Source organism: Vicugna pacos, unplaced genomic scaffold (genome assembly GCF_048564905.1).
Source record: "Vicugna pacos unplaced genomic scaffold, VicPac4 scaffold_19, whole genome shotgun sequence".
NCBI lineage: Eukaryota > Metazoa > Chordata > Mammalia > Artiodactyla > Camelidae > Vicugna > Vicugna pacos.
The window spans coordinates 78,329,295-78,354,384 of record NW_027328740.1 but is presented as its reverse complement, the minus strand read 5'-3'; the positions used below and the strand labels follow the sequence as shown (position 1 = coordinate 78,354,384).

The 25,090-nt window shown below is 39.7% G+C and overlaps 1 protein-coding gene and 1 long non-coding RNA gene across 2 annotated transcripts in view; one reads left to right on the top strand and one right to left on the bottom strand.

Annotated features, from left to right (window-relative positions):
• LOC140693564 (uncharacterized) overlaps positions 1-25,090 on the top strand; it is a 115,104-nt gene that overhangs the window by 24,279 nt on the left and 65,735 nt on the right. Inside the window, exon 4 of the mRNA XM_072957352.1 lies at positions 6,093-6,213. Within this exon, the coding sequence (XP_072813453.1) occupies positions 6,093-6,213 (121 nt within the window). The remainder of the gene's footprint in view (positions 1-6,092; positions 6,214-25,090) is intronic.
• LOC140693599 (uncharacterized) overlaps positions 10,253-25,090 on the bottom strand; it is a 61,138-nt gene continuing 46,300 nt past the window's right edge. The window contains exon 2 of the long non-coding RNA XR_012069363.1: positions 10,253-10,336. This is a non-coding gene — a long non-coding RNA (uncharacterized lncRNA). The remainder of the gene's footprint in view (positions 10,337-25,090) is intronic.

Sequence of the window (25,090 nt, the reverse complement as noted above, 5' to 3'; positions counted from 1 at the left end):
TTGAGATCTGCTCTTCCGTGGTCCCTTCCTGCCCCAGGTCTGCTCCAGTTCACCTGCAGCCTTCTGGCCTCTGCTCACACTGCCTCTGTCCCAGGACTGACAGCAGCCTTTTCTTCCCTGGTAAACATTTCCTGTGCCTTTTAGAAGTTGGTCTCTTCTCTGCAATACAACCCTGGCAGATGTGATGGTGGTAAACGTGCTGGAGGGCAGTCACTTGGGGACTGCCAGGAGCCATGCTGATTCTCCTGAGTCTCTCATTCGGGGTTACAGAACTGTCGAGCAGCAGAGGAAGCCCTTTAACGTGAGGCCAGCTCAGCATTGCATCACTTTCATTTTATTTTTGAATTTTCAGTGGAGAAATTATTTGTAGCAAACTGTTCCAGATTTTTGGCTGCCTGCTTTCCTCACCACCATTTCCTTGTTGGCTCTGGTGCTTGTTGTAAGAACCAGGTTTCTTCTCTGGTTATTTCTAGCAGCTGGGCTTGCCGAATCCTTGATCTGCATTTGAAGCAGAATGCTTCTTCGTGATGTCAAGCTGATTTTCCTATTTCTGAATATTTCGTGTACACTCAGCAACTCTTTCAAGTGAAATGCTCTTGTCCAATTCTGTTAACCCATATTTGCCGATCTCCTGCTTTCATGCTGAGGGCAGTTTCTTCTTCCTGTAATAAAAGTTAGCAATTTGCATTTACTATTTGAAGGTTCTGGCCCTAGGTGCTTTTGTCCTTAACAGTTTTAATACAATTCACCCATTAAAATGTGCAGCGGTTTTTACTCAAAGCCCAGAATTGTGCATCGCAGTCAATCTTAGAATATTTTCATCCCCCAACAGGAAGCCCTGTATGCACAAGCAGTCATTCCCATCTTCCTCATCCTCCCCCAGCCCCAGGCAGCCATTGTTCTCTCTCTATGGATTTGCCTGTGCTGGACATTTCATGTAAAACAAGTTATTTCATGTAAATGGAACTGTCTATTGTGACTGACTTCTTTCACACTGAGTAACTTTTTCAATGTATTTCCAGGTTGTGGCCTGGGTCAGTACTCTATGCTTTGCTATTGCTGAATTATATTCTACTGTATATCTGGGCCCTACTGTTTACCCATTCATCAGGTGATAGTCGTTTGTGTTGTGTCTGCTTTTTGTTTGTGAAGAGTAATGGCGCCGTGAATACTCCTGTAGGAATTTTTATGTGGACATTTGTTTTCAGTTCTCTTACTTGTGTGACCAGAGAGCAGAAATGCTGGGTCATTCATAAACCAAATGTTCAACTCTCTGAGGACCTGCCAGGCTGTTTTCTAAAGTGGCCACCCTGTGTTACATCCTCAAAAGCAAGGGCTGCGCTCTCCGCTTCCTCTGTGTCTTCATTAGTGCTTGTTACACATTTTTTTTATTATAACCTATTGTAGTAAGTGTGAAGCGGTTTCTCCTAGTGGTTTTGACTTGATTTCTTTTACAGCTAATGATATTGAACATCGTTTGATTGTGCTTATTGGCCATTTGTATATTTTCTTTGAAAAATACATTTTCAGATACTTTATACACATTTTAATTGAGTTCTCTTTTTCTTGTTGAGTTGTAGGAGTTTTTTCTTTTATTTGAAGATACAAATACTTAATCAGATAAATAATTTGAAAAAATTTTCTCCTCTCTGATGTTTTTTCACCTTCTGGATGGTGTCCTTTGAAGCAAATTTTTAACATTTGATGAACTCCAATTTATCACTGTTTTCTTTGTTCCTTGAGCTTTTGGGGTAATATTTAAAATCTGAGGTATTTTATTTAAACTTTTATATAAAAAATAACTTAATTCTTAAGACTGTTCTAGGAGATGGGTGCTGTGGCTGTCCCCAGTCTATGGATAGGAGACTGAGGTGCAGAAAATTTCACTGAAATATCAGTGTCACAGCTACCCAGTGCTGTGGGATTTCAGACCCTCATGTTTGTCCCCAGCATTTGTGATCTTCACCACCATGCTCCACTACTGCCTGGAATCATTAATGAAAAAGTTTTCCTTTTTTGATTTCTTGATTGTTTGTTTTCTCATTGGGGAACTCACCTCTTCATTTTCCTTGCAGAGATCTGTGTAGGTTTATTTTAGATCTCATGTACTTATTTATTACACAGGCTCCAGCGATGATTGTGCCTAGTTGATCTAATCAATTCATACTCAAGTCTTTCCTGCTCATGACACTAAAAAGAGAGTCATGATTTACATAATGCTCAAAGAAGAATGTACTTGAGTGATTTTATTTTTCTAACCAATCAAACAAATCAAATAAAAACCCGGTGTTGGAACAGATTATAAGCCCTGCAGAATAGGGTCACTGTCTTCCTTGTGTTTCATTTGATTTGTCACAGTGTCTGGATAGTGCCTTGCTGTCCAGCAGTTTTGTGAGTATACGGTGCTCGTGAATCATTGTAAGGAAAGAATTTTGACAACAGACTGTGTTGTTCATTTCACAAGGGAAAAGATCATATAGAAATACTGCTCAGATTTATTTTAAAATTAAGCTTGGTGTTTTGAGAAGGGTTCAAGAAACCATACAAAAATCTTTTTCACTAATTTTAAATCTATCTTAGACACATTATGCATACATAGCAGAGTAACTTATCAACTAGTTTTGACAAGAGGAGTGTATTATTGATTATCTATTTTAGTTGAAATATTCTACCTGGGATAAAGTAATCAGTGCCCATAAATGAACAAATATGTTTGTATTTCTATGCAACATGGGGGCAGACTTCATATGTTTTTATATAATATATATGACTGTGTGTTTTAATCTGTCTGTCAGTGTTTTTATAGTTTTTCATCAATGTTGTAACTTTAGAATTCTTCTATGGAAATCACCCCCAATTCTAGTGCAGTTTGTACTGTGTATCCTGTCTTATGCATGGGATTCCACTGTCCCCTCAGTGAGGAATTTCCTCTCCTATTGAGTTAGTAGCAGAGTTAAAGGAACTGTGATTTCTAGGCCTTTGCTCTCCATGTGTTTGCAGTTGGCTGTCAATCAAGATTTTCTCTTTCTTGAGTTTTCATTGTTCAATTAGAATTTTGGAAATAACAATTAATATGTTGCAACACTCTCCCTAGAAACTTGATGTGTTTGTGCTTTTCAGTTTCCAATTTACAAAAAATGTAAATGCACTCTTGTTTTTAAATAGTCCTTTTTCACTAGATATTTGTTTACTTCTTTATAGTCAAAATATTTTTTTCCCAATGAATGAATAGGTTTGCATGTTTTAAAAGATACCTTACTTTTTAAATTTCTTATTCTAACAGGTATATTCGTTGTACAGAATTTAGAAAATAAGGATAAACACAATTATAACTTAAAAATGGCCTCTAATCTCACCTGGAGATACAGTTGTAAGGTTTGAAATTGAGAATTACAAGTCCTCTCAAACTGTTCTTCTATTTCAAGTACGGTTTGGTTACTGAGATCCTCGAATTCCCATATGAATTGTAGCAGCAGATAGTCAGTTTCTGCAGAGGAACCCACTGGGATTGTGATCGAGTCCACGTTGAATATATGGATCGCTCTGGGGAGCACTGCCATCCCAAGAATGCTGTCATTTGATTCAGGAATGTGCGTGGTGTGTCTGTCCAGGTATTTAGGTATTCTTTAATTTTTTTCAGCATTGCATAGAGTTTACATTGGATTATTTTACTATATATTTTGCCTTTATACTGAGGACAAGTGTGCAAGGTACCGGGATCAGAAGTGTATTGGAGCTCCGCAGCTTGCTGCCACCATGGACGCTGTGCTCTTGCTTCGCCCACTGTACAATGTTGCACAAAATAGGACCTAAGTAACTCTCTCTTGAAAGAATGATTATATGATTGCTGGATGATGCTTGAGAGTCCTTGTGATGATGTCTTTTTCCCAGAATTTCCCCTCTTCTTTACTATGCCCTTTCCCTTCCTTTCCTCCAGCCTGTGTTTCAGCCTGCCTGTGGCATTGATTTTCCTTGTCTGTGGACTCTTCCTTTCACTAGTTCGTGATAATGTTACATGTGAGATGTGGAAACTTGCTAGATGTCAAGAAAGAGGAAATCCATTGCATTCTAGTTTTTTTAGAGTGTGCTATTGTATTATCGATTGAAATGAAATCAGGCTGACCCATTGAGCCATCCCCTGAGCTCTTTTTGCCTTCCTACAGGTGATACTGCTCTCGTTGCTGCATGTGCCCTTCCCCCAGACTTGGTTTTGGGGTTGAGTAAGTCACCGTCACTGGAGCCCTCTCTTTAAATGATGAAGAGAACATTTGCTCTTTCTCCCTGTTTGGGGACTTGGATGAGATGAGGCAACAGATAAAGAATGGAGCCCCACCTCATTCTGACCCCCGCTCTTTCCGTTCCTTTCTCCAGGGGAAGAGTACAATTCAAAAATATAAAGATTGTGAACTAATGAGATAGACAAGACAACCGATCATTTATTAAATACCCTTTCATGCCAGAAACAAATGTATTATACACACAAAAAGCACATAAAATACGGTAGTACTGTGGTTACAAACGTGGGTCCGAGTTCGAGTCCTGGTCTGGAGTGACAAGTCCTGTGAGATGGAGAATTGGTAGGTCGGCTTAGCCTCTCTTGGACTTGTTTTCTGTCCTGCAGAGATGGGGCTCGCTAGGCGTCCCTCCCCCGTAGAGGTGCTGAGGGGTGTAAAAGACACGTGTAGGCAGACCGAGCACAGCTGCTCTTTCCTCGTAAGTGCAGGATAGCATCGCTTTTGCGGTGATGGCTTTATGACTGCACCCTGTAGACTCTCAGTGCTCCAAAGGGATGCCTTGCAGATTGGAGATGGGATTCTCACTTCTGTATATACCCAAGGATTGTGTTATTGGGCCTTGCTAATTTGACTCTATTCTTTAGAAAGTACATAATGTAGATATATTTTTCAAACATGCATGATTTTTTCTTTTATTATTTAGAGTTCTACCCTCTCATCTCTTGGTGTGACTTTTCATGGAATCCAGGAAACAGTCCTAAGCAACCTGCCTCTTCACACTTCTCCGTGGTGGTTTCCTTCCCTGACTAGAAGAGGGTTTTGCATAGGTAATTTTGATTGCTCCCCTTCTCTTGGAGACTCTCTGTTTTTCTGCCCATCTCTCACCTGTCCATCTGTCCATTTCTCTACCCACTCATTCTTCTGACTTGTTTCAATAAGCATTTCAGGCAGCTTACAGAAGAACAGGTACCAAATAAACAGGTGAGAAAATGGGGCCAAGTTCATACAGTGAGGCTAGGAGTTGAGCCTGTGTGAGAGTTGCCAGCGTGAGACACACGCCTCTGCCTTGTGACTTATAAGATAGACAACATCAATGTGCCTGAAGCTCCCAGCAGACACAGGGAAACAGGGTTTGTGGGAGATGCTCATTGGCTGTGAAATAAATAAGTGGCTTAGTAGAAGCCCAGCCTTTCCAAGTACTAAGGCTTAGGAGAATATTTTAGTGTCTTCCAAAATCAGATTATTGCATCTTTTCTTTTTCAGAGTTTTATGTATAGTTGGTTTACATTCTATACCTGGAAATTTCTCCAAAACTTCTGCCCACGTGAGTCCCATGACTCGGGAATGGGGTGGTTCTGCTCATTGACGGGTGTTGGCCAGAAACGGAAAATGACAGCCTCAAAGGAGCCTGGGATTTATCAGTTATGTTTTGTCAGTGCTGTAGATTTCAGAAAATGCTTTCACCTTTTCTTTCCATCTGAGGCAGCAGCGCGCTCTCTTACCAGCATCAGGAGCTCAGGGCCACGGGATGGTGGGGGCTGACTGCACTGCCGTCAAGACAGCTGAGCTAGTCACTGCAGGTGTGGTTCTTTTACATACTGCAGTTCATGCTCTTTACTAGAATGTTTCAACAGGGAGTTAATTAACTGAGTTAATTAACATTTTATAAATATGATGCTTTGTTGAAAAGACAGTCATAGGCAGAATATAAGTTGTGATCACTTTAAAAATGGTTTCATTACTGAAGTTTCAGTAGGAAAGATCCAGTTTATCTTATTTCCGCCTCTCTTTAAAAGTAACAAAGAAACAAGACAGAAAAAGCAGAGGATGATTTCTGTTCTTCCTCTCGGCTTGCAGGTGCCCTCACCTCCAGTGGCATCCATCCAGACACCAGCACTGACACTGGCCGTGCTCAGAACTGCCTCAGCCCTGAAGACACATCTGACAAATGGAAGGGGGCCGCGCCCTGTTACAGCAGGTGCTCTCACTTTGTGGGTCCTTATGTAACTGCGCGGTGTTATTCAGGATCGCCCTTTCTACACTTTGTGACGCTGCTGCGGTGTCTCCTAGTTATTTGTTTCTGTAAGTACTCGTGTAATTTTCCAATGTGTGGTACTAGACATCTAAAAATGCATTTTTCAGATGAAAAATAGTGTGTATTTAATATAAATGTATGAAAAAAGGGTCAAATGGATCTATCCTGGTGCCAGTACTCAGAGATAATAATTAACACATTAACATCTATTTTCTGTTCTTTTCATCAGTGTGTATTACCTCTGTCATAAAAACCAGCGAGCAATGTGTGCCTGTATACTGTGTGGAGACCTCCATTTTCCATTCGGCTTATTACACATTTTTCTACAATATTCTATCTCCCCTGGCATGATTTTTAATGACTAGTATAGCATTCTGTCTTGTGGAGTCCTCGTCCATTTTACTTTGGACTTAAATAAACTTTTAAATTCCAAGTATACTTAACTGAAATTCTGAAAAGAGATCTGTTGTGGTACCGAAAGTCCCCTACTTCCTTCCCCTTTTTTCCTGAGAGTAAAAACTGCTGACAATGTGGAGTATATATTTCATGACCTTTATGCCTGTGTCATATAAATAAACACATACATACACGTATATGAGAAATCTATGTCTATGTGTGTGTATATATGCTTTATTGAAAAATAAGGCCATACTATATGTTTTCTGCAGCTCGGTTTATTCACTCAGGTATATATCACAGACGTCCTCTCTCTCCAGACTCACCCGGTCCTTTCAGATAGAGTAGAGGGTTTTCCTGATATGCAGGTTTGGTCTCTTGTGTAAGGACACCTTTCGTGGGAGCGTACTGTGGACAAGGCCTTGGACCACGCCGAAACACCGGAACTTTAGTGCCCACAGCTCACCGTGATTTACCGCATCATTGTCTTGATGGTGGACACTTAAGTTTTCTCCATTTTCCACTGTCAGAAAGGGTGTTTGACTGGCATACTTCTTATACAAACATTCCTGTGATCTTGTATGAGTATTATTTTCGTTAAGTTTTCTGGAAATTTAGTCCTTGGATGTGACAACTACATAAATCACAGGCTCCTTTCAAGTGAATCTAGAAATTCCTTCTCCTGTGGGGCATGAAAAGATGTAGAATAACTTATGTAACCAATTCTCTATCGCTGGATATGATTTCACTTCAGCTTTTCTTCTCACCATTGTAAACAGTGCTGTGTAAATGCTCTGATAAGTACATCTTTTTGAACTGAATTTTTCTAAATGAAACGATTCCAAAATGTGGAGTTCAGCCTGTGTGTACACACGTTTTTCAGAGTTTACATATCCATTGACATGTCATCCTCCAAAAGATCGCTCACAGTTTGTTCTCTCAAAGATGGACACTAGCTAGAATATCTTTTAAAAATATGTGCCAATATGATGAGCAAAAGTACTTTTTCATTGTTTTAATTTGCACTTGATGACCAGTGAGGTATTGAGCATTTTTCACTCATTAGCCATCTGACTTTTAAAAAGTGAATGATCTCTTTTGTCCTTTGCACACATTTAAGTGAGGCAGCTTCTTGTTGCTTTGTGACAGCTCTATGTATATTATGAACATTAACCCCTTGTCTTCATCAACATGTATCAGAGAGCTTTTCCTTGTCATATTTTGCCTTTCATTTTGTTCAGTAGGTTCATTTTTGTTGTGGCCCAAAATAATCTTAAGATTGTAAATGTCTTCTTTTTGGGTTTTATTCCTGATATTATTCTTAGAAATACTTTCTTATAATGGTATAAATTTCTTCTGTAGGTTTTTTTAATCTCTAAGATGGAGATGATGATGGTACTTGTTATAGTGAAGAGAAGTTGAATTAATATGAGCAAAGAATTATATTCGCTGTTATTAGTACTTTCTAATATTCACATCACATTCTGTAATTTTTCTTGCGGTCATTATGACTGGAATAGAATTTGTTTTTTCCAGGGGATTCTCTGATTGTCCCAAGACAATTATTGAATTCCTACTTTGCTTTTTAACTTGAAATCCCACCTGTAAAGAATACTTATGTACACTAGAGTCTCTTTTTGAGCTCATGGTTTATTTTTATCAATCTTACTTTCTTACACTAGCACTATATCTTACATATTGTAAACATTTATTTAATATCTGACAGTGCGATTTTTTGATTCTCTTTTCGATCCCAAATTTTCTTGGTTAGTATTATGACTTTATTATTCCTGAAGAATTCTAATATAATTTTTCAAGTTAAAAAAAAAAGAAGTGCTCTCGTGGGATTTTTTAGTACTTTTGAATTATCTTTAGGAGAACGTACATTTTTACAAAACTGCTTTCCTGCATACAAAATGTTGATGTCTCTACTTTCACACCTCTTACTTTACCCCACAGTACAGTCCTGTACTTCCTCCATGTACAACATGGGCATTGTTTTTGAGTTTATTCCAGATTATTGTTGATGTTTTTGTTAATTATTTAAGTCAGAATTTTTTGCTATTGTATATTTTAACTGTTAAAACTGACACCTAGGAAGGCAGATTCGGTTTGTAAATACTCACTTTGTAACTTCTCATTTAAAATTGTAAGTATTAAGTACTTGTTACAGAATCCTTTCTTTTCTGTTTTTAAAAATTTGTTTCCAAGATTCTCAAAATGGTCATAGCAAAGTAGTATAGGTGGGGACAGAGATGGAGAGAGGTAGTGTGGCTCATGTACAAACTGTGAGCACTTTCATGGCTGTGTTTACGCTGGAAAAGCCGCTGAAGAGTCCAGGATAAAACAGGGGTGGCTTTGTATGCAGTTGAAAGCCAGCTTTCTTGCCTGGTGAAGCCTGGTGGGCGTGACAGGTAGATGATCAAGGTCGAATGGAGGTTATTGGCTGCACAGAGCGCTGTGTCTGAGAACTGGAGAATATCGCCATGGGAAATGCTTGGTGCCAGGAACAAAGCAGAGGAGCTGGGGACCCTGTGTGTTAAGGAATTTCCAGCCCTCGGAGTGGGAAGATCAGACTCTGCATTCAGATCTGAGTTTGAATTCATCTTCTTTAGTTTACTTGTCCTCTGACTTTTGTCAAGCTATATACCCTATTTCACTTCCTGTTTTCTTATCTCTCAAAATAGGAGAATTACAGCCTGCTGCCAGATTGTTTGATCAGGTTAAATAATTAGTGTCTATAAGATGCCACGTACAGTCACAAGCTCAGTGAGAAATGGGCTGTCACCTGTTCTTCTGCAACTCAGTGCTTGACAAGACATGTGGGAAAGACAGTCCCTAATTTGTGTGTGATGCAAGTAGGAACAAAATTAATGTCTTGCCTTTCCCTAGCAGTATACTTACAGCTTTGCTTCATTTACTTCTTTCCTCCTTTCCTTTCCCCTTTCCCATCCTCCACCAAAAGATCCTGAGACTCTCTCAGAATAGTAGATTCAAATTATTTTAAAGGTTGGCTCATCCTCATGAAATGATAGTAACATAAAAAAAATCTGTGCACATCCCACAATACATTGTATTTGATTTACACACACACGTGTGCACACATACACACACACAATCAGGCTACCTTCCACTTGCAGAGGGATAAGGACCACTTTTTCTGAGTTTTCACTCACTGAGCTTGAGAACAATGTCTCTTACACAGACTTTCACCAGGCTTCGTGCATGGTGTTTTTAATTGAATTTCGGCTTTGTGGCCATAGATATAGTCTCCTAATAGAAGAGAGAAAGTGGAGACATAGACATTCCGCTGAGATATTGGTGTCATCATATTTTAGTTGGAAAGGACTTAAGACAGCATAGAGTCGTAATATTATATGGGTGAGAATCCATGATGTTGTAACTTGGACAAGAACATGGACCTTCTGCCGTCTTGTCCACAAAGGTGAAGAGGCAACTGGGCAGGGGATGGTAGGGATCCTTCTTGCTTGAGTTCCATGTTCTTGCTAGTTTTCATTGCTCAGTTGCCTTTAGTTTATGTCCATGAGGCCTCTCATGGGAAGGTCACTCTGTCCTGATAGATTGAGTTTCTTATCAGCAAAAAGCTCTGGACCCACTCATATTTCCCAGAGTTTTCTGCTGACCTGCTGACACTTTATATAATTGAGACCTAAGAAACTACTGAATATAAAATCCTTATTGTTATTGTTTGCCCTCGAGTTCCATAGGAAGGGGTGCTGTCTCAGGCTGTCTAAAGCCAGATCTGAACAAAGATAGGGTGACAGGCTCTGCTGCTGGTCCTCCACAGTTGAAGGGGATTTCCAACTTAGCTTTATATTCAAGGCAGATGAGTTCAAATCTTGCCTTTACCAGTTATTATCTTTGTGAATTTGGGGAGAAACTGTACTTTTTTGTGTCCAAATTTGTTTATCTGTAAGTAAGTTCAGTATTTATTTTAAGGTTTCTGTTTTAGAATTGAATGAGCTAATAGTCTCATTTATACCTAAAATAGTGATCTCATGGTTCTATGCTGGTGCCTTGGTAGTTGATTACTAAGGGACTCCGCAGTGAGATTGGGGGTGGGGGACCCTGGATAATAGAGCTTATATTCCAGGATATGCTTGTAAAAGACTGGATGTGCAGTGGATTTTTAGTAAATATCTACTCCTTTCCTAATCTGCATTGATTGTGTATATATCTTTATACTAATATATGAACAATTTTTATTGCAATTTAAATATCTTTGTAGTATTTACAATATCTAGTTATAAAAATACGTGAAATAAAAAGATTTGAATTTATTTTCTTTTCAATAAGCAAAACAAAATAAAATAGAAAAGAAAAAAGTTTTGAAGGAGTAGAAATAATTTTATTTCTGTGGAATCAATTCCTTGTAATAGGTTTTTTGTTCATGTTGTTAAAAAGCATAGAAAATTGATAGGTGGTGAAATACTGGAAATGAGGAAACAGTGGAGACATACTACCTCTAAGGCAGTCAATTTGTTACCAAGTCCAAACTCGTTCTGCTTGCTGCATGACAGGCCGATTAATCGGGAGATGAGATGTTGGAGTAAGGAAAAGAGACTTTATTTGTAAAGCTGGCAGACCCAGAAAATGGCATATTGTTATCCAGTAGAACTCTCTTCCCCAGGGCAGAATTCAGTCTCCTTTTATACTAAAAAGCGGCGGGGATGTGGCTGGTTGTTGCAAACTTCTTGCTGTATGAATTGTTTGTCCTTGAAATCCTTTGTTCCTGCAGCTGTCCATGTGGGTCAAATTATGGTGCCCCTGTAAAACCTCCAAAAAAAAAGAAAGTTTATTCACTATTTTACAACTTGCCATCTATACATAAGTGTAGAAGAGCAAATATCCTTAAAGATCAGAGCCCGGAGAATAGGCCCTCCTGGATATTTCAGGCTAAAGGCAACTTTCTTTTACAAAAGGTGCAGAGATAGCAAGTCTGAGCCTAGAAAACAAGGTACAGGATTAAAGCCAAATGAACACATCTAACATGGAGTGAAATTTGTTCTTTCTATTACAATTTCTTTTTCTCCCTCATAAATAATTTTAGTAAGAAACATGAGCAATTTTTTTATTTTTGCTTCTTAATAAAGGACTACAACTACAATTTAGTGAGCAGGGATGCTGTGCGTGCCTTGGTGTCACAGCAAACTCTTGTTGGTGGTGGTCGACCCTGCAACATGCCTGATGCCCCGTGAGTGTTGGTGAGGGTCCCCCTAACCAGGGGCTCTATTCAGGAACCACCATATGCGCGTTGACCTCTGGCACCTCTTTTTCAGCTGCAGGAAATTTTTTCAGATTCTATGATAGAAAAATCACTCCAGCTAGGGATAATCAGGGAGTAAAGGAAGAGGAAAAGGGCTTGAAATAGAGTAGAAGAGAAAGACAGAAGCTCAGGGAGCCTGGGGGCTTGGCAGCGCTGCCTCGGGAGAGAGAGGAGCAGAGGTGTGGATGGGACCGGCTACAGAACCAGCTCCTGCAGCTTTCCCTGCACCCAAGCCACACAGCTTTTAATAGGGCCCAGGACTCTCTCCTGGCTGGATGTCACCCTGGGCAGAACCTTGAGAATCGAAGGTAAGGGGTGGGCAGCACTCACCTAGGGGGTCACTGAGGACTTTGGTCAAGTCCACATTGACTTTTCCAGTCATGTGCCTTCACCTGTTCTTTATCTCAGGATCTGAGAAGCAGGAGCAAGGAACTCAGGGAGAGATGCAGGAAGATATCTGACTGTGTTAAGAGACGACAGTCACAGTGACACTGGGAGCGAAGACACTTGCAGCAAAGTAAAATAACATCACAACCATTGCATCAGAGCTGCATGTGTGAGAGAGCCTAAGCCTGTCTCAGAGTGCAGGGGACAAGCGGAATGGAATGGTAAAATTAACACTGACAATTGAAATTTTGTTAAATAGCCTGCTACTTTTAATTTTATCACTTCAATGTATGCAGGTGTATTTCTATGAGCATTTATAGGTTCACACAACCCCACCAGCCCCTCTTGCCCACATGGGGGATGGGATTTCTCAAGCACAGTGCCCCTCCTGCTTGCTTGGGCCACGCTGCGGGTCCTCACCTGGGGCCGGACTGCTACAGTACACTGAGTCCCCGAGGCACGGCCTGGGATACATGACAGGAACAACTGTGCTCTTGGCTGAGGGCCTCCATTTCCCCCTGCAGTGTAAGAATGCCGGTGACTCAGTTAGAAGCATGCATCCAAGCCGTCCTTCCGTGTCATCACCATCTAGAAGCGGTGCCTGAATCTTCTGAATTTCTGCAGAATGTGGTTTACAATCACCTTGAACAAGTGAGTGTGTGTCCTCTTTCAAGTGGAGGAGTTACTGCCGTTTTCCTGGAACTTACTCACCACTAGTCCATCTGATTTTTCTGTGCTAGGATTCAGTATGGCCTGCTAATAACTCTGCAGTCAGATCTAGAAACCCTGATGAAGAGGATTATTTATTTTCTTTCTTTATATGATAGTATTTTACTTTCAAATTTCTGAGTTTTCAGTTCTTGGAGGGATGTTTTGGGGGTTGGAGAAACAATTTTGCTCTTACCATCTTTGTGACCTGTTGCTATATGCGTCTCACCTGTCTTCTGTCACTTGTGAGGCGGTTCTATTTTTGACCCTGTCCGGGTTGTTCATATTTTAAAACATAAAATCTGTAAAAGTACAGTCCCTTTTACTCTGAAGACATTCCACAAATACTCCTTTAATCTGGGTATGGTTTTAAGAAGACACAATAATTGGAATATATAATTGCAGGTTGCCAGTGCAAAATCCCCAAATTAATAGTCGAGCTTAACATCTAAAATCTTTCTAATCTACCATGGATTTGTATGGATAAGTGAAGTAGTTTGCTAAGAACTCAATCCTCCCAAGCTGATGCTCTGCCAGATGGTGGAGCCGAGGGACGAGGGTGTGTCCTGCCCTTACTGAGCTGACAGTTTCATGGCAAGGACCTTCACCAGGTGAAGAAATTGAAGTTTCTTCTAAGAACAGTGGGTCTGAAATGAGTCCAAAAGCGTGGGAGAGACACAATCACATTTGTCTCAAGTAGGGGAGAGTGGCTGTGGGGCCACCTGGGAGACTCATGAGTCCAGGTGGGCAGTGTTGTTGGCTTCCAATTGAGCGGTGGGACGGTCAGTGGGTAAAAGCGAACAGATTGAAGGCATGTTTAGATGGTAAAGAGGAAAGGATCAATGCTGTCTGTGAAGGTAGGATGGAGTAAGGCCCAGGTTTCTGGGTGGATTAATGAGTTAAATAATGGTCCTGCTGTGTTCTGAGGAGGGAAAGCAGCAGAGGGAGTTCTGGGGGAAAACTGATGAGTTCAGCTGTGGGTAAAGTGAAAGGCTGTTAGATGTGTGGTCTGGGAGCTCTGGTGAGAGCCAGTAGTGAGTAGGGGGCGGGGAGAGAGACTTTCAAATCATTTTGTCTTGTGAAAATACATACAAGAATGAGTAATGACACAACCCCTGTATATTCTGGATTTAAAACCCAGTAACATTTTGCTATATTGACTGCAGGGGTTCTTAATTTTTTAATAGAAATAAAATAAATAGAAACAAAATAGTGGAGTTAATGAATATCTTAGAGTTGATGTGTGTCCTTGTATGTATTTTCATACCTCATCTGTTTATAAACATAATCTACAAAAAGTTAACTTGCTTAGCATTAGAGTTGAACAGAGGGACGTGACACACTCTGTTGGTGGTTCAAGGTGATTTCTTGGGCAAATTATGTAGCCTCTCTGTGCCTTAGTTGCATCTTCTGTGACTGCCCCCATGCCCCTCATCACAGCTGATTTCCTAGACTTGAAGTTGGGAGGGAGGCTGCTGAAGGGAGTAAGAGGTGGCAACTGCTAGGGTCACTGAAGAGAGAGACAAAAACAGATTAAAGCCGAGAAACTGAGTGCTAATACCCTCAAAGGAGAAAGAATCCCTTAGTTTTTTGAGCCACTTAGCCTAAGAGAACGAAAATCATGTGGATCCAAAGCTCTTGAGCATATGAGTATTGTGGGTGGGAGGGTTTCATCAGAAAAGGGTTGAGAAAAGGCCTTTTGGTTTCCTTTTACGTTTCCAGTAAGGATGAGGCGCAGAAGAAAAACCACCCGTTTCACAGTAGAAGGTGCTGTTTTGTGCGAAACTGTCCGAAGGTTGGAAACCATTCATCAGTGGTGCTGGCAAAAGAAGAGACTTCTGGATTGGGTGGGGCACTTGCTGTGACTTCCAGGTGACCTGCTGGCTGGGGGCTGTGAGGCGGGCAGTAGGTTTGCAGTGTGACCTGGGTATAATCCCTGGCATTGAGGCTGCTGTTCTGACTAGCAGAGCTGGGCAGACACCTTCCTAACGGGGCTGCTCGGGATGAGGCCTGGGACACCTGCCATGCTGAGGGCGAGAGGAGAGCTCCCCTGAGGTTGTGTCCCTGTGAAGATTAGAAACGTCCTCCTGCAGGGGAGGAAGAGCCTCTGAGCAGCGGGCCGGATGCACAGGCAAGACCAGCCTGAGCACGGAGATTTCAGGAAGCCGGAATTCATACAGGCCCGAACAGCCTTGTTCCTGAGAAACTGGAGGGAAAAGATGCTGCAAATGCAGGCTAAGTTCAGACACTATTGTGTGTCATGAGTGATAGGAAAAGACTGTTCAGGCAGCCATGAGAGAACCCTGTGGTTGTCCCAGTTGGGCGTCACACAGGAGGGAGGAGCAGAGTTATATACTTTGCCACTTATTAGCTGTGTGACTTTGAGCAATATCACCCCACTTCTCTCTATATATATCTACATCTGTAAAGAGACACAGTGACAAGCTCGTGTCATCAGAATGCTTTGTTTAGCTCTGATCCCCTTTGTCCAGTCCTGTCAGTGCTGCCCTGCAAGATTCTGCAGCGGCTGCTCTTGCCCTGTGATGGGAGGGCATAAAAGGGCATTGTAGCACCCGAGGGCAGAAAGGGGTTGCTTTAAAAGCAGACATGTAGCCTCCTGCAGCTGCAGACCTGCAGGCAGTTTGGTTCATGGTCGTGGAGAGGACTTTGGAGGCCTTAGCGTCGTCTTAAGACTTGTTTTCCCTTGGGGACCTGATTTGCCTTTGCAGATTAATGTTGAAGATTTGGGCTTCTGGCAAAGCTGTTTTCAGAGATGGGTATATACGTAAAATATCATATAAAATAAAATGATTTATTTAACGTGTGCGACTTTGCAGCTGTTGGGAAGAGCTGTGTTGGCCTGGTCTCCACGGGGGACACCAAGGGTCAGCAGAGCGTGCGGGAGGGAAGGCAGCCTGCAGTGCTTCTGCGGGGTGTTCTCCCCAGCAGGGCGCTCTGCTGAGTTGTCTCTTCTCTGAGTTTGGTTGCCAGAGGAGCAGACAGCAAAGTAATGAGTTCTGGAGGGATTGTATAATGACAGGAAGAAATAGGAACCTGGAGATTTTCTGGACTAAAACACGCTTTTGGTTCCTGATTCAGTGTGTTCCATTACAGAATTGATGAGTTGTGTCTATTCTGGAACGTCATTGAAATAAACGTTCAGCCTAAATGTTAAGGGCTTTGATTTATTTGGCTGGAGGACTCGAGCCAGGATGACAGCCTCTCAGATCACTCTGAGGGACTGCTCCCAAGAGGTAGTGGAGGAGCTAGGATAAATAGAATCTTTACAACAAAGATCAGGTAATTGGAACAATAAAATATTGCTTGTTATCTAAAGAAAACCAGATATCTCAAGTTCAAGTATTTAGTGGTTTTCTATGTATGGTGGGAAGCAAATATTTGGGTCATTGAATTCATTCCTTTGGCAAGCACCTGGCTATCTAGGGCCAGTATCCTGTCCTTTCTTGCACTGAGTCTGCTCAGAGGGCACCACTGTGAGTGGCTGAGAGGCCGGGCTGTAGGCATGAACTCACTGGGGGTTGGCAGCAGCCGCTGATGATTTGGATTCAGCATTCTTTATTTACTGACATGGTTGCAGTATTTTCATGCACATTGTAGTATTTTCATTCACAGTGTTCCCCCTTGGTCCTAAATTCGACCAATATTTTGAGAGACATTGCATGACCAATTTTGTCCCACGGTGCTAGGATGGCTCATTCCTAGTTCAGGTGAAGAATCTTCTGAGTTGCCATTCAAGGTGTTAGTTTTTTTTATCAGGCCCTGTTGATACTAAAAGTTCTCTGGATCACCTGTCTTACTACTCTATTATGATCCAGGAAGTGTTTACCCATCTTTGCTCATTCCCATACCTAGAATCACACTATTATATTTATTTTATTCAGGGTTATAAATTTTATCTGTTTCTTCAAGATGTTTAGCCATCATCCATCTTGTGGGCCTAGTTACACATTGGGAAATGTAACAGACAACAATTTTATAAAATAGACAGGATATAAGTAATACAGCTAGTAACGTTAATAAAGTCACGAGTAAGAATTTAATAGTCGAGAAGTTGTATTTTTGGGTTAAAATTTTGCTTGTGTTTCTGAGTTTGATCCTATGAGAAAGTTCATATTTATGGTCAGGGTCAGAGCAGGTATTAATTGGCCTGTTGAAATCTCCCACCTTGTAAGATCAACAGTGGCCTAAACAGAACTATAAATTCTTTTTAGAATAACGTTTCTGAGGGCTATCTAGTAAGAGCCTTGGAGTAGGGAAACCCACCAAGGTAACACAGAAGTACTAGACATAGGTAATTTATCATAAACTTAACAATTGGAGTAGTTCATAATCAAAGGTTGGAGAAATTATCAAAGTAATTGGTATACAGTCCTGGTCCGGTGTCTTGGGTCAGCAGTCTAGCTCAGATGTCGTCTTCTTCTCATCCTGGTATGGAAGCTTTTTCTCCATTTGGGCATTGTTTTAAGGTGAGCAGCACTCTATAGGCCAGTGCACTGCAGGGGCTGTTTCAGATAGGAAATGAATCGGAGACTCCGTTTCCTTCAGCTTTGGTGTGTATGGTCTAGTTAAGAGTATCTGAAAAAGGGTCTTTCCATTCAGGTTGGAGACAGTTCTTTAAGTCATGCCTGTTGCAGTATGTATAATCCCCTGGCTGCAGGTCATGGGGCATTGGAATTTTACCCAAGGATAGATTACTGAGCTTCAGAATCAAACCTAGAGTATTCTTTTCATAATTCAATTAAACTGTACAGCAGTGTGACATAACAGCAAGGAATGATCTGGGAAGTGTCTTAGTAAATATGGACCTCAATTAACAAAACTAGAATTTAATATCGACTAAAATATAATTTTTTTCTCTCTAAAGTTACCCTCAGTTTTCTCAAATATAGCCAAATCAAGATTAATTTCTTTACAAATTAAATCTGATTATTTGATCATATAGGCTTTTTAAATTGACTGTGTTGGAAGTTTTAATACGGAGTCTCAGGGTAGAATGTTAATAAGGTTTTCTAAGGCCAAGAAAGCCACGTCAAGGCTTTTCATGGATTTTTGCCTTACAGATTTAGGTAAATTCTTTTCTCTTTAAAATCCTTAAAATACCTTTATACTCCTATATCTCTTAGGAGATGATCTCCGTAATTTGTCTGATAGAGCCACTGGGGACCTAAGTATTTTTAGTCTTTTGAGGGATCAGATAGAGAGAAAAGATAACTGTTCCAAATCTGTATACATAGTTATAATTTATCAAATTGCTGTGAACCATAACTAGCTTAAGGAGAAGAGATTCTTTATGTCTGGGAAACAGGTTAAAAGGCAGTAGTATTTCAAACAATATCAAAAATTATAACCATATTCAGCTGGTTAATCAGTCCCATGTAACTAATTCTTTTAATGAGAGTTTTCATTAGAACTTTAAAATGTCTTACCCAGTTTAGTTCAGTGCTGTAGTTTGAAATTTATTAGAAATCAGTAAATCTCCTTGAAGAGAAAGCATTTTGCAAAACCATCAGAAGAAAACAATTAACTGTCTATAAATGACAAAAGATTTAAAAGCATGGTTAAACACCGTTACACTATAATCAATAAAGAAACCTGTTCACTATACCCATAATTATCACTGGTAACATTTCAGATAAACCAGAATTTTAGGGAGTCCATATAATTTCTACAATACCTATATTAATAATATTTCTCATTCAATATAACCTTAGAAGTTTTATGATTCATTTGACAATTCCATGTTATTTAAAATGCCAAATGAAACTTTATAGTTAAAAATCTCTCTTTGGGATGTTTCAGGGGCCTTCTGTAGCATCCCAAACTTAACTGGAGATTAAAAGAATTTTAATTAATTAAATTAATTTTTATTTAATTAATTAGAATTTTATATTTGGGGAGCTTTTTGAAAGATTTCAGAACACTTGATCAGATAAACATATAGATCACTGTAATGTAGTACTAATTCATTAACAAGAAAATATGTCAAATGTAAAGGCAGAACAGATCAGCTAAGTGGTATAAGGAGTTTTACAATCTGTTACTGAAGGTGGATTAATATTTTAAGAAAATTTTTTCCTCTTAACAGAGAGAAAACCAAATCTAATCTTGTTCCAGCTAACTTCTAAGATTCATTTACGTTGCCCAATTTGATTCTAAACTTAGCCAATTCTGACCACGTACAAAACTTTCCTCAGGGTTCCTTTTCCACAAGCCTTCCACAGCTTTCTATACTTATATTAGTGTGTCCCTTATTTTGTCTTCCATTCAGAGGTAACCAGCTTCAGGAGAAAGTCACTATTTTTCATTAACAAAGTATTATTCCATTCTTACATCTTCCTTTACGCATTTATATTACTTTCCTAGGATACTGAGATCATTCCCTTACTAATAGAGACTATTTCTGTGTGACACCAACCATTTATTAATATTTCTAAACACCTTTAGTTTCACTGTAAGAGGAAGTTAAATGTTAAGTAATTCATATTTCAATCTTATTTTATCTGAAAATGGCATAGATATTTAATAAAATCTTGTCATTTAACTTAATTTAGCACAACTCTAGAATTTAAAGATATCAAACATTTAGAGATTATTTTAAGCATACATTTTAAAAATATATTTTAAATATTTACCCAAAGCTCTCATCTCATTTGCATTTAATTTACTTAAAATTTTACCACAGCACATTACTGTTATTTTTTTTTTGACAAATCTGCAACAGATATAACAGGATCTTATTTGACTTTCATTAAACCTAGGTACAGTAAAGGTATTATAGTTAAGATGGATGATTTTAAAGATGTCTACATTTATTAGAACATACTTAAACTAAACAATATCAAATATTACCTTAATATTGAATATTTTCCAATTCACATGACACTGAAAGTCAATTTGTTAAGTTTTTATTTTAAAAATACTTAATTTTTAAGCTCTTATATTTTTACATCAATTAAGCAGAGCTCTTTGACTTCGAAATTTTTTTTTTTTAGCAGTAGAAATATCTCACTTCTATAATCTGTATGCAGGCTTATAAACAGACAAAAGCTAGAGATCTCATAGCTTCACTTTAAAACTTACTTATATTTATAATAATAGTTGGAGTAAGCTGAATTTGCTTGCTCAAATCACTAAGGCTTACTATTTATGAAACAGATAATTAAGATTTCCTCACAAAGTCTGAAGGACCCGTCAGAGTTCTGAGTTCTAAAATGCCAAAAATTTCATGGCCTCAAGTTTTATTTCGTTGAGCTAATTAGGCTCAGTCCTAGGTCACTGTTTGTTGTATTTATATTTCTGATCTGCAAGACAAAGACACTCTCTTCCAGGTCCCCAGATAACTGCTCTGTCACCCAGACCCAATTTTATCTCCTTAATTGGCATTTTTGTATCAGTGAGAAGAGCTGTAAACAAAGAATTCCATGTTTTAAAACTAAGGTTTTCTTTATTTTGTCTTCCAAAGCTTGCATAAGACATTTATTAAGGTCTCTTTTCCTTGAGTTATAAGTTAAACCCAGGGTAAACCTATATTTTTTTTTTTAGCTACTCAAATTACTTTTTAGATTTACGTTATATTGGACGTCTCAAATAACTATATTGGTTTCCTTTAATTTGTTCAATTAATATTTTCAGAGGGATAGACATGTGCCCAGCCTTATAATACCAAGAAGGGGAAGCGTTTTTCCACTGAAACATATCTATCCCACAACATAAGCAAAAGGTTTATATAAAGACCATCTAAATATACCAATTTCACAAACTTTTATCTCAATTTTATTAAATCTTATACCTTTAATTTTTATATTTATTAAGTTTAATCAATAATTCTTATTTCTAGAAGGAGTGACAGAAACCTTTTTTTTGTGGGTGTACATTGTATATAATTTTATAGAAGTCTCTAGGATGCCCAAGTTTCAGCCAAAGAGCTTAGGCCCTTCTCGATTTTTAATTTCATTAATTGGTCTGTTGTCCCAATCCTTGATCAAGTATTTCAGTCTACATATAAATATATTTTAAACTGTGGTAAATAAAACGGACTTGTTTGAACTTTAATGTTGGGGGGGAGTAGGTGAACTCTTTGGCCCTTTTTTTTTAACTTTACGTAGTGTAGTATCAAAACCCTGTATGTAAATCCAAAAATGTCCATTTTATTTATCTCATTCAAAATAACCATATAAAAATATTTATCCTTTTGGGATAAGCCACTTATCTGTTTTTTTGACATTTTTACAATCCTTTTTCCAGTTATTCAACCTAATTAACATTAATTATACTAAGTTTTTATTAGCATCTCTAGAAACATTTATCAGAAAGGAAAAACAAAAATGTAGCTTTTCAAACCAGTTATATTTTTATATCTGAGTTCTTAGGTTAACCATTAGATATATTTTTCTGCATTTAAACTTTATTTTAATAGGTACCAATAAAACAGCCGTTTATAATGAGATCTCTTTAAACTTTCACCAATTAAAAAGTTTTTCCAAATTAAAAAATCCATCATATGGCCATCAATTTATATATATATAAATATATATATATATATATATATATATATATATATATATATATATATATATATATATAGTGATTTTAAACCAATAAGATGAAGAGGCCCTTCCACATGAGAGTCGGGGTGTTGCCTAAATAAAATTCAAAGGTTTACTCTCCAAAAGCTTAAAGCCTTCGTGGTCCAGGCTGATGCAACAAAGTTTAAGATGGCAAAATATCTGAAAATTGGTACAATCAAAGAATTGCTTAGAATCCCAATTTATTTGCGTGGCCACCGTATGTACACAATACTTGAACTTTTGTATGGCAGAGTCCAAGGTTTCCTTTAAAAACTAAACTAAACATATATATACTTACATGCACACACTTAAAACATCCAGAGAAAGATAAAACGTTTACATTTCAAGGACACAGGAAGAGAAATCCAAGTTCCCACTAAAGGGGATTTTGTTTTTATAAGTTCAGAATGCCAAAAAATGTTTTTATCAGGCCTGGTTATTTCCAGAGTGAGTTTTTTTTTTTCTTATTCCCGATTAATGTTGTAAGTTTTGTATGTACATAAATCTGGCTGGGGTTTTACTTGGAGACTGGCAATCTGTCATTTCTTTTTCTTTTCTTTTCTGTTCTTTATTTTTTTTTTGAAAGTTCTATTCCCCATTGTAAGGTCGGGTTCTCAGAATAAATTTGCTAGTAAGATTTCCCACAGGGACAACTCTGTGGCATGAAGTCTTTGTGTCTACCACTCCTGGAAGATTCCCTGTCACCCGAGAATGCTGTTACCAGTCAGGAGGATGGTCCAAAATTTGGAGTTGAAAGTTTCCTCATAAGAGTTTTACTTTTATCCTGAAAAATTCAATGGAGGTAACCAAATTGAGGAAAACATTAGACCAGCCTCTTACCTAACCACTCAGTCCTGAACCCAGTGTCTTTCAACTTGGACCCACTCGGGATGTCTCCACTGGGTGGGTAATTCACCTCAGTTTCTTTCAACTGGAGGGCCACGTACCTGGATACACCGCCAGATAAAACTTAGGATCATCAACCAATATGTGAGATCTGAGAACCAGGAGAGACTCAGCCAAATTCATCTGGACCCCCCGAGGAGGCGGATGAGCACAAAGGGCCACTGCTGGTACCAAGGCTCTGGTTACTTGGAGAGTTCAGGTGGAGAGAAATCTGCTGTGGTGCTTCATGGTGTCCAAAACTGTTGACTGAAATAAACGTGCAGCCTAAAAGTTAAGAGTTATGTTTCATTTGGCGGGAGGACTCGAGCCAGGATGACCGTCTCTCAGAACTCTCTGAGGGACTGCTCCCAAGAGGTTGAGGAAGAGCTAGGATATATAGGAGCTTTACAACAAAGACCAGGTTGTTGGAACAATAAAAGATTACTTGTTATCTAAAGAAAGCCAGGTATCTCAAGTTCAAGAATTTAGTGATTTTGTATGAATGGGAGGAAGCAAATATTAGGACTCACTGAATTCATTTTTTAGACAAGCACCTAGCTATCTCGGGCCAGTAGCCCGTCCTTTCTTATTCTGAGTCTGCTCAGAGGGCACCATTGTGAGTTGCTGCAGTGGCTGGGCTGCAGGCCTGTCCTCGCCGGGGAGTGGCGGAAGCCTTTAATGACTTGGTATCAGTATTCTTTGTTTACTGACATGGTTGCAGTATTCTCATTCACATTGTAGTATTTTCGTTCACAGACCGAATATGGATAATCTGCAAACTTGGAAAGCAACCGAGATGGAATTACTGCAGATACCTTCTGCTTTAATAAGCCGTGTGCAAACATAAACACGGAGGAAGCATACACTTGGATTTGGAGGTGTAGGAAAGGGATCCTGCACATTGCAGGAGAACGCAATGCAGAATTCCTTAAGTCCAACTTTCTTTACTGTAGTGGTTTCTGAGAACAGTTTATGGTAATTAAACAACATTGACAAACGGTGGCACACATTGCTTTTAAGAGATGGCCGGCTGCAAACTTTTATATTGGACAGGTGGAATTCATAGGCAAGTGGTCAGGTGGATGGGAGAGAGATGGAGCCAAGGCCTGGGCCCAGATTCCGGTTTAAATTGCCATTTCTTCACCATAGGGCCTTGGAATAGAATGCATACTCTCAACCTGTTGGTGAATCTGTGAAATGGGCATGATAATATTCATTTCTTCCTGGGATTGTTGTAAGATCTAAAGAGTATTATAGCACACATGAAGCATTTAACACCCTGGCACTTAGCAGTGTTCACTGTGTGGGGCCGCCCCGCTTAGCGTGCGTCAGAGCCGTAAAGGCAGCATTTGTCTGTTGAGGATGCACTTGTAGCCCCTTGGCTAGGTTGTGAATTTGTTGATTTCCTTTAATACTTGTAACTCTGTGTGACATGGGCAGTTATTTTCATGGACAGATGAGGAATCTCAGGGTAAAGAAGACTGTGTAATTTGCCCAAGGTCAGACCATAATTTTGGGTGCAGGGGCCTCAGTTCAGCATGGGCCCCTGGGCCTTCTGCTCTCTCCGTTCAGCACCAGAGCCAGATATGGAGTTGGCTGTTTCCCTGCCCAGAATATCCGGCAGGACCCAAGACACACCTGGCCCTGTGCTGCTTGAGCAAAAACTCCGGAGGAGAGGGAGTTACAAAAGGGATAAACATAAAAACAGACGACAGCAAACTGTGATCAGCTCTGAGAAGGAAAGGAACACGTCTCGCCGTGCAGAGCTGGGAGCTTTCCCGTCTGGGCTGCTCTGGGGGTGTTCATCTCAGCTAAACAAGTTCTGCTGTTGCAGCAAGGCAGGAAGGCAGGGCGCATGTGGGCAGGTAGACAGGGCCTCATTGATCGTACTCATTCCCCATTAAGCGGCAGCTTTCACGGGCACTTACCTAGTAAACATTGGCCATAATCTTCACGCAATTTGCTTGGTAGTTTTATTGACCCCAGCTTTGAGATGAGGTCATTGAAGCTGGGGAGTTTGTTGCATGCCCGTGATTACCTTGCAAATACCCCCACTGGTCTTTCAACCTAGACTGGTGTGGCTGTCATGCCCCATCCCTGTGAATGGCATCGTGTAGCTTCTCCCAAGTGGCCCAAATGACTGACATTGATATGCTTAATTCGTAGGAAATGGTATGTGGCAATAAGAGAAAAAGATAGTAAGAAATTGTTTGGAAAACAAGAAAAAAACCTATTCTTCCCCAGCTGGGGGAGCGTAACCTGTATCACCCACCCTAATCACTGCCTGTCACCTCCTCCCTGAGGATTCTGTGTTCAGAAGCCACTCTGAGCCTTGGGAGAACATTTTTCCTCATGACACTTTTGACTAGGACCCGCGACATCTCTGTCCCTGGTTAACACTCTCTTCAAAGCCGTTTAAATTTTTTGCAGGTTCCTCCACTCTGATGTAAGAATACCCTGTATAACTTCTTGATGCAGCTCCTTAATGAAGATCTTGTGATGGAAACCTAGCCAAAACTGGGATGTATGCACATAGTGACTGCAACTTCAGCACATTGTGAGTTCATAA